The following is a 19,988-nucleotide window of genomic DNA, read 5'->3' as shown; positions in this document are numbered from 1 at the left end:
TTCAATGGGTCATTTGATGAAAGGTGCCAGGAGAACTCGGTGCCAAAACTTTTGCTTGCCTTAGTAAGCATGGTGCTGAAGGGCCCCAGCATCAAGGACCAAAGCCTGGTGTCTTTGACACCAGCAACACTGGCTATTGCCCAGCTTCTGAAATATAACTGTGTCAAGCACAGGCGAACCCAGAAAAACACTACTCCATCAGTCAGACACGATACCTCCCAGGAAACACCTCTTCCAACATACATTGGGCTAATGCTGCATGCAAAAACTCGTAAGAAAGAACTGGTAGACAGGCTATTCAATCTCGGCCTCAGCATCTCATATGACCGTGTGCTGTGCCTCTCTGCTGAGATGGGGAACAATGTCTGCCAACGCTTTTGCATGGAGCAAGTGGTTTGTCCAACCACCATGCGTGGCAACATATTCACAACTGCTGCTGTGGACAATATTGACCACAATCCGAGTGCAACCACAGCCAAAGACTTATATTCCATGGAACAGGAATCTCATTGCTGTAACATCCCACTTGCGCAGATGCTGGAGTAGACCGTGGTATTGTCATAATTGGAGGCAATGTTGGCTCGAAGACGGTTGGTGATTTACCACATTTCTATGCTGATGTACCGCCTGTTACATCCAGCATCAAGGAATCTACTGTTCCAGCTACCCATGTCACCTCCCTGTGAAGGAGTAATTTCAAGACCCATACCGAACAACAGTACAGGTGGTTGGAAAACACAAGACATGTCCTTGATGATGACGAAGAGAAGGACTTTGAGAACATATCATGGGCTGCATACCATGCAAGCCATCAAACCCCTGGTGATCGAATCATCACACCCACTGCCTTACTCCCCCTTTTCCAGGAGTGTGCCCACACTGTGGCTATGATTAAACATTCAATGGATGTAGTGAAGAATGCTATCGAACATCTGAACATAGGCCAAACACCAGTGCTGACATTTGACCAGCCGCTATATGCTCTCGCCAAACAGATCCAGTGGAAGTGGCCTGAGAAATATGGAGAAGATCAATTTGTGGTGATGTTCGGTGGTCTCCACATCGAGATGGCAGCTCTGAAGACTGTGGGTGGCTGGCTACGTGGAAGTGGATGGGTACAAGCACTGGTACAAGCAGAGATTACTACAGCAGGAATAGCAGACTCCTTCCTCCAGGCAGCACATGTTACACGTACAAGAAGGGCACACCAAATCACCGCTGCTGCCTTCTACATTCTGCAACATCGAGCCTATAACCACTACAGTGTTGCCAATACAGAAGATGGAGAGACCCCAGTGGACTTTGATGCCTGGTGTAATGACAGACAACAGAATTGCCCACAGTTTCAGTACTGGGCAACAACAATGGCACTGGAAATTTGCATTCTAATCTATGTGCACTCCATACGAGAAGCCAATTTTACTAAGTATCTGGATGCATCGACAGAACTGACTCCATGGTTCTATGCACTAGATCACACAAACTATGCGCGCTGGATACCAGTGCATCTGAGAGATATGGCTCAACTGTCAAAGCAACACCCAGACGTTTACAGAGAATTTAGTGCTGGTCACTTTACGGTGCAGAAGACCAAACGGGTATTCTCAGCCATCACTATTGATCAAGCACATGAACAGAATAATGCTTGCATCAAGGGTGACGGAGGGGCAATTGGCCTCACAGAGAACCCAAGTGCTCTGCGGCAGTGGATGATTGCTGGCCCAGAGGTTGCCAGAGTTATTCAGGAATTCGAGAATGTGGAGTTTCACTGGGAAAAACGAGTAGACTTATGTCACCATGATCAAACATCGAGTGTACAGAAATCCTTTGCAAAAGATGTTCGTTCACTTGTGAGTGTAATCGAGGAACTGGGCAACCCTTTTGATGAGGAGAGCCAAGACTTACTTGTCCTTGATACCAAAGAAATTGCAGACCCTTCAGTATTGAAGACAGTCGCACTACCAAGAACCTAGGCCAAGAACAGTTTGATCAATTCACAAAGGAACGTCTCCTAGACAGGACCAAGTCAATCGATGATGTACTTCACTGTAATAAGCTACCACTTTTAGGCACCCCTATAGACAAAGCACCTAAGGGAAAGCAACAGTTTGCCTCCCTGAAGAGTGACATGGAATTATTTTCTCGGTTGTATATCGGCTGTCAGACTCAGGATGGAAATCTTGATGAATTCTTTCGACACGAGAACCAAGGATGCCCACCAGCACTCTCTGAGGCAGGGAGACTTCACCTAGGCACCAAGAGTGACTTGTTGACGTGTCTGGAAGGCCTTTCCAATGCACAATCAGAAGCTCCTAGTGTCACCAATATAGTATAAGATGAAGCAGCCGTCATTGAAATGCTGAAGCCAGGAACTGCAAAGATATTTCTTGAATATGCCAGTCAGGTGTTCATCCCATACATCTTAGGACAGCTTCAACATACATCACGTCTAGATCTGGTCTGGGACAGCTATGTAATTGATTCTCTCAAAGCAACAGCCAGGGCAAAACATGGAAAGGGGGTTCACAGACGTGTTGTCGAGTCTGCACCCATACCCATACCAAAAAACTGGCAGGACTTCTTGCGTGTGGATATCAATAAGACAGAACTGTTCAGTTTCCTGTCAAAAGTACTCATCCATTCATTCAATACTGAAAACAAGGAGTTGGTAGTCACAGAAGGGGACCGGGTACTCTGTGTGCCACCACAACAGGAAATTGACTCACTTGCACCATGCAACCATGAAGAGGCAGATAGTCGAATGTTGCTGCATGTAGCACATGCTGCAAAGCACGGACATCACCAGATACTAGTACGTACTGTTGACACCGATGTTGTGGTGTTGGCTGTGATGGTAGCTCATACACTACCAGATAAAGATGAACTGTGGCTCGCTTTTGAAACAGGAAAGAGTTTTCGCTACATACCAACCCACAAAATTGCAGCCTGTCTGGGTCCAGAGAAATCCCGTGCGCTTCCAATGTTTCATGCCTTAACAGGGTGTGATACGGTGTCAGCCTTTGTTGGATATGGAAAGAAAACTGCATGGGCTACTTGGAACTCACTGCCGGAGCTCACTGATGCACTTTTGCGACTGGCACGTGCTCCCAGTGGGATCTCGGAACAAAGCATGAGTGTCATTGAGAGGTTCGTCATACTCCTCTTTGATCGAACAAGTACTTGCACTGATGTTAACAAGGCTAGGAAGAAGCTGTTTGCAAAGAATAACTCTATTAAGCGAATTCCACCAACACAGGCTGCTCTAGAACAACATGTTAAGAGCGCTATTTTCCAGGGTGGCCATATCTGGGGCCAGACACTGCTTCCACAGCCTGCACTTCCTTGTCCATGTAGCTGGGGTTAGATAAAGACTGATGATGGACTTTATCAACCAAATTGGACGACACTTCCTGAAGCATCCAAAACCTGCTATGAGTTGATCTCCTGTGGCTTCAAGAAAGGATGCCGTAACCGCTGCAGGTGCAAAAAGGCTGCACTGAAATGTACAGCTCTCTGCTGGTGTGAATGAGAATGTCCAAGAAACTAATATACCTAGCAGTACGTCAATTTTTACATAAGCTGAACTGTTTTAAAGCAATATGCTCAGATATGATCCCATTTTGTGAACATGGCGGCCAATTTGAAAAATGGCGCCCATAAATATTCAGGCCAGCACCTTGTTAATATTCTGGCATAAGATCATGAGCAATTGGCAGCTCTAAAGTGGCTATTAGACACAAACAAAGACATCTAGTAGGCATTATCTATATCGCTAATGCAGCATGGTGGCCATATTGGAAAATGGCCGCTCTGGCCAACATAGGTACAATTTCAAGTGCCTCCATATCTGAAATTGTTTATTATGTAATTATCTATGTCTGTGCCAATTTTGATGCTTTTATCAAAAAATGAACAATTGGTTTGCTAATCCGCTGGACTACATAGTAAAACCTTGCGGTCATGTGGCAGATCAATTTAAACAGCATACCCCATGACGAGTAGATTGCATGATATAATTTTTAGTGTTTGCGGTCAAACTGCCTCGCCAAGTTCTTTGGTTGATACAACAACAGACATTTTAAGGCCATTTTCCCTGCTAGAGCGTGGGTTAGCCTTGCGGGCCCCATGACGATCTTCTCCAGTTTGCCCTATTTTCTGCATCTCCACTTGTTAACCCCCTTGCCCACATTTATTCTTCCACCACCTTTAGCCAAGTCTTTCTCGTTCTTCCCCATCCTCTACTTGCTTCTACATTCATTTCCATAACTCTTCTCAACCAGTCACTTTCATTCTTCCTCAACACATGACCAAACCATCTCAAACTGTTTCTCTTCACAGCATCCATCACAGGCTCTATTCCCATCATCTTTCGCAATTCATCATTTGTCTTCCTCTCTCTCAACGATACTCCACACATCCACCGAACCATTCGCATTTCCACCCTTTCCAGCCTTCGTTGCTGCTCTACGTTCATTACTCATGTCTCGCTCCTATAAATCATAACACTTCTCACACATGCAGAAAACACCTTTCCCTTCAGCTTCAACGACACTCCCCTCCTCGTCAGCACGCCACTCAGTTCCCGAAACTTCTTCCATGCACATCTCACTCTATCAACCGTCGCCGAGTCTGATCCACCTTCTCCATTTATCATGTCTCGGTAGCAAACTGTTTTCACACCTTCCAGCTTCATGCCGTCTCCAAGATCCAACTCAACATTTCCTCCATCTGCAGCTCCCTCTGTGCACACCTTACACTTGAATGTAGCTGCCACACTGGTTAATGACCCTCTCAAACCACTACATTTTTGATGAACCCATTCAGCGCACGTTGTACATTGAATGGAGTTCACTCCGACACCCTTCCTGCACACAACACAGGGCCACTTCCCAGTTCTTTCCACCTCACCACATGCTTTACCACTTGCCATCACCTTCGTCTTTCCGATATTCACCTTCAGATCTTTTGCCTCCATACATTCCTTCCACTTGTTCATCTTCTCCTTCAGTCCATCCATACTCTCCCCATGTCCATGGTCGATGACCAAAAAATGGCTTCTTAATGATAATGTGAAAGATTGAATTGTAGAGAAGATACTGTATACCATTCCATGAGCTGGTCTGCAAGAATGAAAAACATGTTTGCTTACAGGATGGCAGAACTGGGCTTGAGGCCTGATGGTAGACGGGTGTACTTTGGCCAACTTCTGGGTATGTGTGACCACATCAGCTTTCCACTGGGTAAGGCCTAATTTGATCTCGACTAACTCGCTCTCATTCTCGCTTCTTCACTGCTAACCCATCATTATTATTCTCTTTTCTTGTCTCTTCCTCAATTACTGTCCCCTTTCTCTTTCTAATTTCAATGTTTTTGCATTTCTGCTGGTGTATTTTTAATCTTACTTTTGAAATTTATCTCGTTTTGATACAAAATGCAAGTTATTGGTATTCCTATCATAACTGCAAAAGTTGACCATCACTCATTGAAGGATTATTGTAAGCAATGTTATTGTGTTGGTCAATAATTCCAGCTCTTACAATTTTTTATTTAATTTGGTCCACCAATCCTAATTGACAGGCCAGGCTGGCTACCCAGTGTACAAGTACGTTCCGTACGGCCCTGTGCGGGAAGTGCTGCCATACCTGTCTCGCCGGGCACAAGAAAACAGGGGAATGATGCGAGGTGCGGATCTTGAGCGGAAGCTTCTCTGGACGGAGTTGAAACGAAGAACTTTGGCAGGCAATCTGTTCTACAAACCATTACCACCACCACAAGCACCCAATCACCACCACCCAAATACAGTTACTTGGTAATTTTACCTTGCCAGTTACCCCGAATGTCGAACTCCTCGCACCGAATCCCTCTCCCATGGTTGGTTCCCTAAACTCCTGGACTTTATTCATTTTAAAAGCACAAAGCCTAGTTAGGGCCGATGGTAAGCCTGTGTGATCCCATTGCAAACACTTTCTTGCCTCAGGCATTGAATCGGTGGTTAAATAATATGTTGTTGGTGTTAAACATTGTGATATTCTTGGTATTTATTGGGATTGTGTAAGTCTGGTTTCATGTGGTGTTCATGCTATGTTTATGAATCACATCCCTCGCTTTTATTAAATTGCTCAAAACAATCCGGCCTCTGGTGTTAGCGTTCTACGGCGTAATGCTGAAAATTAGGCTATGGCGGGTGTTCTGTTGGCCTAAGTTTGTAAACCATTAATTGTCATTAAATCGATATATTCAACACCGAGCTGTGATATGGGTCCGATGGATTTTTCCTGGTTTGAACTCATAGACTGATTTGCCTCATCTCTTGCCACAACCACACATAAGCGTTTCTGAAATATAATATCCACAAGTGTGAACGATGCACCTGATATGATGCTTCCCTTCCAAAGTCTACTTCACAATGTTCGGCATATGCATTTTCCTAACGGTTTAACTTTGGCCTTCAAACAGAAACTGCATTCGTTTTTTTATGAGAAATAGAAGGGCAGCAAGCTGAGTGTTTGGAGGAAATCTTCATCTTCTTCATCAGAATAGCCATCTTTTATCTTCCCCCATCCATAACCTTGATCTTTTCTACCCTCGTTAATTCCCACCAGATCCACTTTTTTGAAATACCGACTTCTTTCCTGAGAGTCCTAGCTGTGTCCATGTGTTTTTTACCTCTCCCACCCCTTCCCCCTCCCCCCCCCCCACACTTACCCCCCTAAGCCCTCTCCCTCCCACAGATCTCCCGATGTCCCCGCTCTCAAATGTTGTACTTGTGTGCTTCCCCATCTTGTCTCCCGCTCCCTTTATTTTGTCTTACCAGCAACGGTACCCGCCCTACGGGTCGGGTGGGGCTTCAATTGGGAGGCCCAAATGAAAAGGCAAAATATCAGAAATTAAAGGCTTTTTTTTATTTTAAACGATTCATATAAACATCCGTTATATCATATCACACGCAAATCATCGAAGCGCATCTAAACAGTATTCGTAGAATTGCAATTTTGCCCTTCTCACAGCAGAATCCAGGTCGTTCGTCATTCCAGCAGTGGGCCTTGCAGAAGGGGCACTTACGTCCTGTATCATACAGACTTGGCAGCTTGTGACCTTGCTGCTTTGCTGGATAGTCAGCTTCTTCAACGTGCTGGACATCAAACACTGCTCCAATCCTCCTCTTTTGCGTTAGAGCCACTTTAAGCTGGACTTTCCTAGCGCTCTGGTGTGCAGCTGTGTTACGTACTTGTTCACCAGATGTGTATTCCTCGGACTGCCTCTGAGACTGGTGTGCAGCTGTGGTACGTCCTTGTTCAGCAGATCTGTATTCCTCGGACTGCCTCCGAGACTGGTGTGCAGCTGTGGCACGTCCTTGTTCACCAGATCTATATTCCTCGGACTGCCTCCGAGACTGGTGTGCAGCTGTGGCATGTCCTTGTTCACCAGATCTGTATTCGTCGGACTGCCTCCGAGACTGGTGTGCAGCTGTGTCACGTCCTTGTTCACCAGATCTGTATTCCTCGGACTGCCTCCGAGACTGGTGTGCATCTGTGTTACGTACTTGTTCACCAGATCTGTATTCCTCGGACTGCCTCCGAGACTGGTGTGCAGCTGTGGCATGTCCTTGTTCACCAGATCTGTATTCGTCGGACTGCCTCCGAGACTGGTGTGCAGCTGTGTCACGTCCTTGTTCACCAGATCTGTATTCCTCGGACTGCCTCCGAGACTGGTGTGCAGCTGTCACGTCCTTGTTCACCAGATCTGTATTCCTCGGACTGCCTCCGAGACTGGTGTACAGCTGTGGCACGTCCTTGTTCACCAGATCTGTATTCCGAGACTGGTGTGCAGCTGTCACGTCCTTGTTCACCAGATCTGTATTCCTCGGACTGCCTCCGAGACTGGTGTGCAGCTGTGTTACGTACTTGTTCCTGCCTCCGATAGTCCTCGTCTAGGCGAGCCTTCTTTCTTGTAACAGCTTCCTTGGACGTTTTCTTAATGAGGCTTTCCGTTTGCGAGGCATTTTACCGGTTTATCTGAAACGGTGCAGCTGTGCAGCGATCGGTGCAGCCGTTTGTGCGGCACCTGGGAAAACAACATCGTCACAATGAACGTTGTGCGAACGCGAATGTTATGTGGGAGTCCAAACCTGAGAATGCTGAAGACCAAAGCTGAAATTGGCAAAAACTTTTACTTTTAATGATGTTTATATACGAATGATGTTTAATGATGTTTATATTGGATTTGGGTCGTCCTTTCCGCATATCTCGTGGGATTGTAAGTTGGAGAGACGGCCGTGATGGCGGGGAGGGGGATGGAATTCTCTCAAGCAGGAATTCAACCCGTGTCCTTATAAAAGGTCTTTGTCCGAGGTCACCGAGTTCGATCGGTGCAGCGGTTTGTGCGGCACCCGGGAAAACAACATCGTCACAATGAAAACATCGTCACAATGAACGTTATGCGAACCCGAATGTTATGCGGGAGTCCAAACCTGAGAATGCTGGAGACCAAAGCTGAAATTGGGAAAACGAAATAGCCTATTTTACTCCTGGAGATCCCAGGATTACCCACCCAAAATATCGTTGCGATCGGTTCAGCAGTTTTTACGGTACTTTCGAATGGACAGACACACAGACACACAGACACACAGACAGACAGACAGACGGACGAACATTTGGTGAATTATAGTAAGATGTGTCCGTTTGGTTGTTTTTTTTTGTCATTAATGTTAGCTCTTGCACGAGCCTCGATCTTGTATACAAAAAAAAAAAAGAATGGAGATTTGATCATCTCGTTACTCCAGATGATTTTAAAAAGTTGAACTTCAATATGAATGCAGCTGTTTGTTGAGGGTGGGGGAAAAGGGAGGGGGTTGTATACATAGTCAAGGCCCGTGGAAGAGTTGGTACTAGTACACTGAACGGACAATGGGTTTGGAGACGAATTGGGGCAGGAAAGGATGCATGGGGAGGACAAGATGGATACAGAAGGGACCTCTCAGGAGGGATAAGTGGAAATTTGGAAGGCGGAGAGCTTGGGGTAGGTAAGGGGGGAGGAGGGGTCTGACATGCGGTCTGACCTGATCTCACATCTAACTTGCATTTCACAAGGTACATATATACAGTAATGCGGCCATCTTGAAACCTACATGTATGTATTGTGTTGCCTATTTTTTTTAAACTAAAATCTACCAGTGAGATGCATCCAAGCTCGCAGTCCCTTGGCTCGAGGTTCGCTCGGCCAGGGCACACGGAGAGCCTGCACCGTGTCCGCAAACGTCGAGCAGTCCTTGCAACCACCCAGGACGAGCACGGAGAGTATAGCGAGCACCTCTGCGGTTGGTGCACCCAGGCCTTTCATTGACCAGAAATTCCAATTCTTTGTGATTCCACCATCTTTGATATGTTTCTCGCTGCCATCTTTGTTTCTCAGCATGTCCATTTAAGCAGGAAACGCTTGGCAATGCCACCTTATCCGTCCTTAGACCGCCTTTACAATATTGTATATTGTGTTTCGGTATGTTCTGTACTGTGTACTCTATACAGGGGATTAAAGGGAGGGAAAGACATCACATCACTGCAGGTAAGAGACAAATGAATGAAATAATCAAATTAAGAAAAGACCGCCATTGCTGAGATGAGTATTTTTAAACATACCACTTGATGTAAATAAGATCTTTATGAGTTTTCTATCTATTTAACACTTGTTCACATCACATGATCATGAAAGCTTCTGTTACGTGTGTTCGAAGTTTCACAGGTGCTGTATATGGCATGAGTGGAGTTTATAGGTGATCATTTCTTATATTTGTTAAAAATAACAACTATTCACGAAAACATGAAAAAAAAATACAAGGGTAACCATCATCAGGTGATCCACCACGGAGTATCCATCAGGGAGGGGATGTTCAGTCAAGGATATTGACCCTCACCCAAGCCTAACAAAACAACCAAACAGACATTTTGATTGTTTCCTGAGCACAAGTTGTGACATCAACATGGTGTGGAAACATCAAAACACCGTCATGAGAGTAAAACGTCTTAAAGCGTCACTTCCCATTTGAATTTTGTTCAATTTTCCGATTATGGCTCAATAAGCACAACCATAACCATGTAATTGTCCTCTCATGTGGACATCTCTGAACTAGATGAAGCTTTTCTGGTAATGAAGCCAAAGAACCCTGAGAAGTAACCATTGTGTTATTTAGTACAACTAAGGTTAATCATGATTTGTTGTCGATATTAATTAGATTAAATATTTATATTGTACAGCGATTTAATTCGTTGTTGTTAGGGCATCAACATTGTTACTCTCGCCTGAGGAGAGGGTATTGCATTGGAATCCGTTTGTCACTCGAGTCACTCGTTTGTCACTCGTTTGCCTCGATTCAGTATCCAAAAAAAACAAAAACAACAACAAAAAAACAACTTTGTTTTGCAAGTATGTTGATCACTCCCGTTTATGTGTTTGTTTGTGTGTGTGTTTGTCCGCTCACTTATACTTGCCTAAAGGTCACAATTTTAAACCGATCTTCACGAAACTTCACCAAATGGTAGAGTTCGTGGTCCGACAAAATCCTATATATTTTTGGGTTCAAAAGGTCAAGATAGGCCAAAGGTCAACCACTTTTTTCGAATTTCTAAAATCCTCAATTTTCATCCGATTGATTGGAAATCTGAATAGGATTTGCATAACAGCTTACTGAAACCATCCACCAACTATTTTTGAGGTCAACATAGGCCAAAAGGTCAACATAGGCCAAAGGTCAACCAGTTTTTTTTCCAATTTCTAAAATCCTCAATTTTCATCCGATTGACTTGAAATTTGAAAAGGATTTACATATCGGCTAAATGAATTCAACCACCAACTATTTTCGAGATTGGCATAGGGCAAAAGGTCAACATAGGCCAAAGGTCAGCCACTGTTTTTTCCAATTTCTAATAGCCTCAATTTTCATCCGATTGACTTGGAATTTGAATCGGATTTTCATATCAGCGAACTGAATTCAACCACCAACTATTTTTGAGATCAACATAGGCCAAAGGTCAACCACTTTTTTTTCGAATTTCTAAAATCCTCAATTTTCATCAGATTGACTTGAACATTGAATGGGATTTACAAATCAGGTAACTGAATTCAACCACCAACTATTTTTGAAGTCAACATAGGCCAAAGGTCAACTACATTTTTCAAGTTTCTAAAATCCTCAATTTTCATCCAATTGACTTGAATTTTGAATAGGATTTTCATATCAGCTAACTGAATTCAACCACCAACTATTTTTGAGATCGGCATAGGCCAAAAGGTCAACAACAATTTCAAATTTCTAAAATCCTCAATTTTCATCCAATTCACTTGAAATTTGAATGGGATTTACATATCAGCTAACTGAATTCAACCACCAACTATTTTTGAGATCAACATGGGCCAAAAGGTCAACATTGGCCAAAGGTCAACCACTTTTTTTCGTATTCCTAAAATCCTCAATTTTCATCCGATTGACTTGAAATCTGAATAGGATTTGCATATCAGCTTACTGAAACCAACCACCAACTATTTTTGAGGTCAACATAGGCCAAATTTCTAAAATTGTCAATTTTCATCCGATTAACTTAAACTTTGAAGACGATTGGCATATCACGTCACTGAATTCTACCACAAATTATTTTTGAGGTCAAAAGGATGCTCTACTGAGTGCCATTCTACTTTGTTCTGTTTTGCCAAGTGTCGCATTACGAGTGATTTTTCATTTGTCTGTTTGTCTGTCTGTTTGTCCGCACAGAATAAATATGATTTTCTCTGCAACTGTTGGTCCCATTGACAGGAAATTTTCACCATACGTGCAACTCAACCTGTAGAATTTTTTAATGATAATTATGACGTCATCGGTCACGTGGTTCGGCCACCATCTTGGATAAACCGAAAAACTTTGCACCTCTATATCTCCAAAAGTGCTGAATAGAAAAAATTGAGACATGACTCATTTTAAAGAACTCTCCTTGTGGAATAACATCTGTGAATGATGTCATAGGTGCCTCCATTATGACGTCATAATTTGACATGTACAAAACGTCATCCGATCAAGATGAAATTTATTGAGCATAATCTAGGAATAAATTAGTGGAGGAAAATAATGATGACGTCATCGGTCACGTGGTTTGGCCGCCATATTTGTTTTTAACACAAAAGCCTTAAAAACCACTGAAAATACTTCCTGGCGAGGGTTTGCATTCTCTGCTCTTTTTGGTTCACGAGTTATCAAACAGAGTGACCACTATATTCGTCATGGGTGTGTGTCTGTGTGTCTGTCCGCAGCATAACTACCCGATGATATCCGATCTTGATGAAACTTGGGTGGGATGTTGATATCATGATCTAGTTGTGTCCTGCCTAGAGTGGGCGTATTGCGCCCATTGTGGGCGGAGCCACGCCCGAAAAAGATGTCTTTTTAGGGGGTAATCGAGTTCAAGCTACATCTTCTCCGAGGGGTTTGGTGGAATCTAACAGGGGTTTCGGTATTTGGTTAGGCCAATGTCATGTGTCTAGCCCCACGGAGCTCGATTTTTCATTTTTGCCCCCAAGGTCAAGGTCACAAGGTCACGAAATTTAGTAAAGTCGATGTTTGATGGTTTTTTTACATTGACATTTATTTTATTACATCACATTTATTACATTACTTCCTGATAGGGTGAAATGTCGTACATGTTTTTATATTATCACATACATCATGAAATACAAGTTTTCCAACAAATTTCAGAATCTTTGACCTTTCAAGGTCACAAAGATCAAATTTTCAAAGTTGTCGGAATCGAACCGAATTTTCGGTATTGTGTAGCTAACTCGTTTCATAACAGATAATGCATTCCTATTTATATATTTTCAATGTCGGTTTTGACCTTTGTCATTGAATACCGCTCGCTCGTGAACCATCGTCGTCTCCTGACTTGTTCTTGTTTATTTTGCTATCGGCGCTTACGTCATTCCACCTCCTTGGTTAATTAAATAGGGCTGGCAGGATGGCCTCACCTCACGAAGTTACCTCACCTGGGTTTGAATCCCGACCCAGCTATGAAATGTCATCCCGGTGATTGATTTATCCATGTGTGTGCGTCATCCCTCGGATCAAATGCTGTATTGACACATATGGGTGGCCTTGTTGACCACTTTCCCTACCCATGAAGAGTGTTTGTTTCTTTGGGGGATTACACGTGTCATGGACACTCAAACAGCCAAGTAAACATTTAATGGGATCACCTCCAGTACATGATTGCACTGTGGAAATAAACAACGTGACATCATAGTCCAAAACCGACCTGCTCACAGTGGTGTTGGATGCAGGGCTGAATGGGCAGCAGAATGTTCGCAGACATCTTCAGCCCCTGTGATTATCCAGGTAAGACGCATCCACAAAAGGTCTCTACTGAGTACAAACATTCTTATCAAATAAATCATCAGCAAACTGTTTCACAAATGTAGGTTTTAGCAAGTTTCACATTTTCCTTCACTCAAACCATAATCACAGATAACTTAGCGCCATCTCGGCCATACCCACAATGCATTGCGTTATAGTTTCCTGCCCACGTGCTGTTATAGGGTATGGTTGCCACGACTCAGAAAAAAAAATTCAGCCATTTTATTTAATTACAGTGAATTATATAATTGCAAATGCAGGTATGTGGTGGCTGTAGTTAAGTGGTATAGAGTGACCTGTAGTTGGAAATCTGTTGAATAAAGATGACCGATTCCAGGGACGTGTGTCTCCTTCCTCATCTCTTGGTCCTCTTATTGTCGGTGAAACACCACAGTTGGTGACAAGGATGGCCGACAATATAGTCAACATTCACGTCTGAGATCCCTTGTTCGGTGATGACGAATTTGAACTTTTCTGAACTTACACTGATATGTTTCCAAGTATTTTCGGCTTCTTTTAGAAGCGTTGTGAGCCATTTTAGGTAACAATCCATATTCCGGGGACACAATATACATTCGGCTGCCCTGATAACCCCTGTACGCTGGTTACCCTGATGATCCACATTACTCGGGTTACCCAGACAGCTGCCCTGATAACCTCCGTTACGCTGGTTACCCTGATGATCCACGTTACTCGGGCTACCCAGACAGCTGCCCTGATAACACACGTTACACTGGTTACCCTGATGATCCACGTTACTTGGGTTACCCAGACAGCTATCCTGATAGCCCCCGTTACACTGGTTACCCTGATGATCCACGTTACTCGGGTTACCCAGACAGCTGCCCTGATAACCACTGTTACGCTGGTTACCCTGATGATCCACGTTACTTGGGTTACCCAGACAACTGCCCTGATAACCCCCGTTATGCTGGTTACCCTGATGATCCACGTTACTCGTGTTACCCAGACAGCTGCCCTGATAGCCCCCGTTACGCTGGTTACCCTGATGATCCACGTTACGCGGGTTACCCTGACAGCTGCCCTGATAACCCCCTTTGCTCTCGATAAGGCGACCTATATATGTTATCGTCATGTCCGTGCTCTATCCTCTAAGTGCTGAGTGTCAAGCAAGGAAATAGCAGAAACTCCGTACCTGGTACGACTCGGCAGATATTCGAACTACCGACCTCCCAGACTCAGAGCGGATGCTCCAGCCAGTGCACCAGCGAGTCTGGTGTTACATCAATACCATACTTGATGAAGAATCCCTGGAATAAAGAAAAACTGATGTTAATAATGGTGCATTGGCCTGAATATGAAATAATATCTTGCACTTTTAAGCCTGACGTGGCATGTTCACTGTGATGTACAAACTCAAAAAATGCAGAAACGAAAGTTTCTTTAATTTACTCAACATGAGAAATTTGAGAACTTACATCCGCGCCATGGCCCAGACCCAATGTGTTGAACAACAGGAAATCCGTGCCACCATCAAAGGGGCCATTGAACAGAACGCGTCAATTTTCATGCGCAGGAGTCCAAGTGAGATTTAAACATTGATCAAGAAAGTCTAAACACTCGGATCTGTGTAGAACAACAAAAAGCAAGACATCATGCTGCCCTCGAAGTGTCCCTGCACACCTGATTCCCTACATCCAGCGTGCCAATGGTGGCTGCATCCCTCGGACGCTCCGCCCTTCTTTGCTCCGCCCACCGTTACTCCGCCCACCCCACCGTTACTCCGCCTTGTTTTGCTACACTCGTAGATCCGCCCACTTTCTGCAGCTATCTTTACGCACACATACATCGCTTCGCACAAAGAGAGAAACAGAGCGAGAGAGCGATAGATTAGGAGGAAAAGCGGAAAGGAAATACGGTATGGGTCCATCTTGTTACAATTTTATTTGTCTACTTGTCCAAGTGCAGCGATGCATACGAATTGCTATTGTCGCATCAAGTTCTTTTTGAATACGCTATAATGACGTCACCATTGAGTTGCTTCAATTGCTGCGATTTCCCTGCGTTGTCTCGTGTCGATTATCCAGATTCGTTTTTATAAATCGTGATGTGTATGTTAAATATGTATTTACATATAATTATGTTTACCTGTATATTTACAGGTATTAAACGTGGGTTTGCATAGGTATTTTATTTAATTCATGTGACCATGATTTGTTTGTAGGTGGCGTTTCTTTAGACTCATTAATGATGTCGATCATCTTCCCATGTATCCCTCTCGTTCGCAGCAGAACATGTGAACATGCGTATGTAACACGTGTAACATATATGTATCATGTTTCCTTGTCTTCGCAATCTCGTTGATTAAATAATCGTTTTGCATTATTGATTTACCAGAGTTCTAAAAATGAAAGCAATTTGTTTTGCATTTGAATGTGTTGTTGTTTGTGTTGTTGCATTTGCAACAATGTGTTGCATTTGAACTATAGTGTTCGTATTTATGATGAAATCAGTGGTTTAAGTGTTTTGTGGACTTCGTTCTAAGTTTAAATCGGTTTGAAAGCAAAAGTGTTTTGCAAGTAACACTTGTTAAAAGTGAGTCCATGATTCCTCATCAAATCTCTGTGTGACCCTTAGACCAATGATTGATGCCCGGATGAACTTTATGGTTCCTCTGCAGGCAGACTTTGCCCAAGGCTGATAAACAGCCGAACAACACGTTGGCATCGCTTTTCGAAAAAGTCTACCCCGTCGTCGAAGTGCTGCCATCTCCTCCACCCTCATCACCATCACGTCCAGTGCCGAAGGTGATCCGGTGAGCAGGACTGGTGAGTGTCACGTTTTGCTGTCACCTTGACACGCGGATGCTTCCATTGTTTTAAAATCACTTATTATGACTCTCCATTAATTCAAAGTTTTTCTTTCTCTGATAATGATTTATGATGATCATGGCAACTTCATCCATACGCATCTCTTTTTGTCTTTCTCTTGGTGAAAAACAGATTGGATTTCCAAACCCTAGCCCTGCAGGCTGATCCGGCCAACTTGTGAAGGTAACTTGAGAGCAAAAACAACAACTCCCTTTGCTCTCCAGCATCGACTCTGGCTCTCACTCTCAGGTCGATACCGATCGCTGCTCGTACTCCAGCAACAGCTCCGACTCGAGCTGACTTTTCCTCTCCCCGTCACCAGAATATACTGGAAGTTCATGCAAAAATGAGAAAGATATTTAAATAAGAGCGAATGCAACTACAGTCCGTTTAGTCTTACGAGGCATCAACAGATCTCTCGATCATTCTTTTTATTCAAACTTCATCTGCTCTCCAGCTCTGCTTCTTTTATTTTATTTACGTACTCTATTCTTTAGTTCCTGCTGTTGAAGCTTCCTCCTTGGTTAGTGCCATTGGCCTTCTACCCCAACCACTAATGACATTTAGGGTGTGCCGGGTCATCCCATTGAGACTAGCCGTGCCGGTCTGACTATCAAGAACATTATCAGGGAATTTCATTCTCCGAATCGAAGTTCCCGTGTTCTGCGCGCGACGACTCACAGCCGACAACGACCAGAAATCTGGGAAAAGTAGCCTTCCCATCGAGGCACAAGGATGGCTCCGAGCCTGGCTCGTGCCCATGGCCGACGATGGTACATGGCCTCCATGGCCGTCATTGAGAATCTGCTCTTCTCCGCTGTGCTCCTGGGCTGGGGCTCCCTACTCCTCATGCTGAAATCCGAGGGATTTTACTCCTACCTTTGCATCACACACGGTACTGATGGTTGTTTTCTATAATTTGTAAATCCAGCTCTGCTTGTTTTTTTGCAGTTGCTGCTGCTTTATGATCTTTCTGTCTCAAGATGTTCATTGTGATTTTTTTAATACATGGTCTAGGCTCATGGAAGAGCTCGGCCACATAATAAACCAGAACACAACATAACAAATGGAACAGCAGGAGAAAGGGGAAACTCCAACAGCAGGGCAGAGAGAGAAAGTAGACGGAGACAAACAAGGGATTTTTTTTTTTTTTGTATACAACATCGATGCTCGTGTAAGAGCCAACATTAATCACAAAAAAAAAACATAAAACATGTGATAAAGGGAGCGGGAGACAAGATGGGGAGAGAGAGGGAAGCACATAAGTACAACAGTAGAGAACAGGGACATCGGGAGATCTGTGGGAGGGAGAGGGATTGGGGCAGGGGGCAAGGGAATGGGGGAGGGGGTGGGAGAGGTACAAAACACATGGACACTGCTAGGACTTCCAGGAAAGAAGTCGGTATTTCAAAAAAAGTGGATCTGGGGTGAATTAACGGGGTTAGAAAAGATCGAGGTTTTGGATGGGGGAAGATAAGAGATGGTGGTGAACAACTGTTTTAAAGACCTGGAGGGAGGAGTGGGATTGAAGAGAGTGAGGGAGTTTATTCCAGAGGCGGGAGAAAGGAGGAATGAAAGAGAAGGTGAGCAGAGAGCCTAGATTTTGGCAGTTTAACCATAAGAGGGTTGCTGGCAGATCTTGTGCGACATGTAGGAATATTTGGGGGACAGAGCACAGACAGAGCTGGGGGAGCAAGGCCGGAGAGGAGTCGGTCGAAGACAGAAAGACCACCAAGCTGCCTGCGGTGAGTGAGTGAAAGGCCCTCGGAGTTAGCTTCATCGTGGGAGATTCCAATGATTCTGAAAGCTGTTGGGAAGCCGAGCTCGGTGTGAGGCAGGAGCACCAGCCCAGAGGGGAGAGCAGTATTCCATTGAGCTGCGGATGAAAGCCTTGTATGTGGTGAGGAGGTCAGGTGTGCCAAGGAAGGACTTCGCACGACGGAGGATGCCCAGTCGGCGACTGGCTTTGGAGGCCAGATTGGAAATGTGGTTTTCCCAGGAAAGATCATGGCAGATAGTGAGACCCAAAAGCTTTAGTGACAGAACTTCTTGGAGAGGATTATTCAGAAAGTGGATGGGAGGGTTGTCCAGTCGGTCTTTTCGGAGAGACATCGTAAGAGTGTGAGATTTGTCAGGATTGAAAGACATGTTCCACTTGTTTGACGTAACTGCGGATACAGGTAACTATGAGGGGTAAGGGATAATGCAAGTGGACAAGGTGAATACATAAGCAACATTTTGGCAGGGGTGGAGGTGGTATAATTTCTGATCATTTTGATTGTAACTCACATGGGAGGAAACACAGTACCCTGCAAAGAGGGTTGGGTTGGGTAAGGTTCATGTGGGTAGAAAAGATCATGGATGTGGATGGGGGATGACATGACGAGTTCCATGAAAACAATCTTATGTCTTGTTAAGATCCCGTAATAACTTTGTGTTTATTTAGCTGGTACGCTCGTGGTGTTTCTTTATGGTTGATATAGATATGACAGTGTACAATAAGGCTCTAAATACCTAGCATGTTTCCAGCCTGAAATATCCATCCCCCACACCCCTCTTATTGACAATTAGCAAAAGTACGCGTCCCCAGTGACGGGAAAAGCTAGCCATGGTGTTGGCGAGAATAACCACAGATGATGACAGACAGGCAGTTTGTCTGGGGAAATTCAATACATCCTGTAGTACTCAACTTCACCAAAGGTGGCACTATTCAAAGCAACAGTGAGGAAGTATAATTCATCATTTTTCCAGGGGCTTCCCGGGGGGTTCTCTGTGGCTGAAGGGGCAGCTCACTCTGCTAAAACCTTGCCAGTACAATCTTTTACCGCTGTATCAAATTTAGTCCAAATCCATCCAGAGGTGTCGGAGTGTATAGCTAACAGACAGACAAAGAGATCGACATTTATAGTTATAGTATCTCGATAAAATAATTTTAAAAGTGATTCTTTACCATAAACGATAAAAAAAATTTATCCGAAAACAAATGTTGGTGTTTTTTTTATTTAGTGATAAAAATAAAATAATTTGGTGAGGCCTAAAACGATATACAACACGATATCTCAAAAGGTTGTGGACAAATTCGAACAAAACTTGGTGGACAGTTTGAGTGTGTGACAAGGACGAATTATTTGGAATTTGGTGAAGATCTAGATCGGGATCTCGATACTGTAGAATTTTTTAAGTGATTCTTCACCTTTCAGAGATAGGTCCAAAAATGATGTACAACACCATATCTCAAAAAGTTATGGACGGATTCAGACGAAACTTGGTGGATGATTTGGGTAGGTGACACGGTCAAGCCGATTCGATTTTGGTTCAGGTCCGAATCCATATCCGGCATATTGGTGGGATACAAAACGTAAACTGCTCACCCTGGTGGAGTCCTGCGCTCTACCGAGTGCCGTCCTAGTTACCCTGCGCTTGCGAAGCGAAAAGCAGGGTTAAGCATTAGGGTGCGTCCATATATATGTGTGGCGTGTCTGCATTTTTGAAATTCATTTTCTCGGTAAACGTTGGTCCGATTGACACAAAATTTTACCATAGGATCACCCTCGTCTGTGGAATATTTTACTCCAAATTATGACGTCATAGGTCACATGGTACAGACGCCATCTTTTTTTTAAACTTTAAACCTCTATCTCCCAAACGGCTTGGTCGAAAAAGTTGAAGCAAGGCTCATTGTCAAGTACTCCCCATGGGGAATAACATATGTTGATTATGATCTCATCGCTGCTTTCATTATGATGTCATAATTCGATAAGTACAAT

At 44.0% G+C, this 19,988-nt stretch overlaps 3 protein-coding genes and 1 long non-coding RNA gene across 8 annotated transcripts in view; 2 read left to right on the top strand and 2 right to left on the bottom strand.

Annotated features, from left to right (window-relative positions):
* PRODH (proline dehydrogenase 1) overlaps positions 1-6,247 on the top strand; it is a 71,283-nt gene extending 65,036 nt beyond the window's left edge. For both annotated transcript variants that reach the window (XM_068124254.2, XM_068124255.2), the window contains 2 exons: positions 5,152-5,240; positions 5,578-6,247. In XM_068124254.2, the coding sequence (XP_067980355.1) occupies positions 5,152-5,240; positions 5,578-5,813 (325 nt within the window). In that variant the 3' untranslated portion in view covers positions 5,814-6,247. The remainder of the gene's footprint in view (positions 1-5,151; positions 5,241-5,577) is intronic.
* LOC137432380 (uncharacterized) overlaps positions 1-19,988 on the bottom strand; it is a 515,673-nt gene that overhangs the window by 340,111 nt on the left and 155,574 nt on the right. The window lies entirely within an intron of this gene.
* LOC144893263 (uncharacterized) lies at positions 7,927-15,100 on the bottom strand. Its single transcript, XR_013624289.1, has 4 exons — positions 14,830-15,100; positions 14,547-14,661; positions 13,293-13,396; positions 7,927-8,064 (listed from the first exon to the last, which is right to left on the bottom strand). It is a non-coding gene; the product is annotated as an uncharacterized LOC144893263 (long non-coding RNA).
* Positions 15,166-19,988, top strand: part of LOC137432375 (large neutral amino acids transporter small subunit 4) — a 43,140-nt gene continuing 38,317 nt past the window's right edge. The window contains exons 1-3 of one of the 2 annotated variants that reach the window (XM_068124257.2): positions 15,166-15,269; positions 16,032-16,179; positions 16,354-17,116. In XM_068124257.2, coding sequence (XP_067980358.1) covers positions 16,957-17,116 — 160 coding nt within the window. In that variant the 5' untranslated portion in view covers positions 15,166-15,269; positions 16,032-16,179; positions 16,354-16,956. Of the gene's footprint in view, positions 15,270-15,988; positions 16,180-16,353; positions 17,117-19,988 lie in introns of both variants that reach the window. The other variant, XM_068124256.2, reaches the window with a different exon arrangement.

Source organism: Myxine glutinosa, chromosome 8 (assembly GCF_964187855.1).
Source record: "Myxine glutinosa chromosome 8, kmMyxGlut1.1, whole genome shotgun sequence".
NCBI classification, from domain to species: Eukaryota; Metazoa; Chordata; class Myxini; order Myxiniformes; family Myxinidae; genus Myxine; species Myxine glutinosa.
Note: the sequence above shows the minus strand (reverse complement) of the source record. Positions and strands in the feature narration are given on the sequence as shown.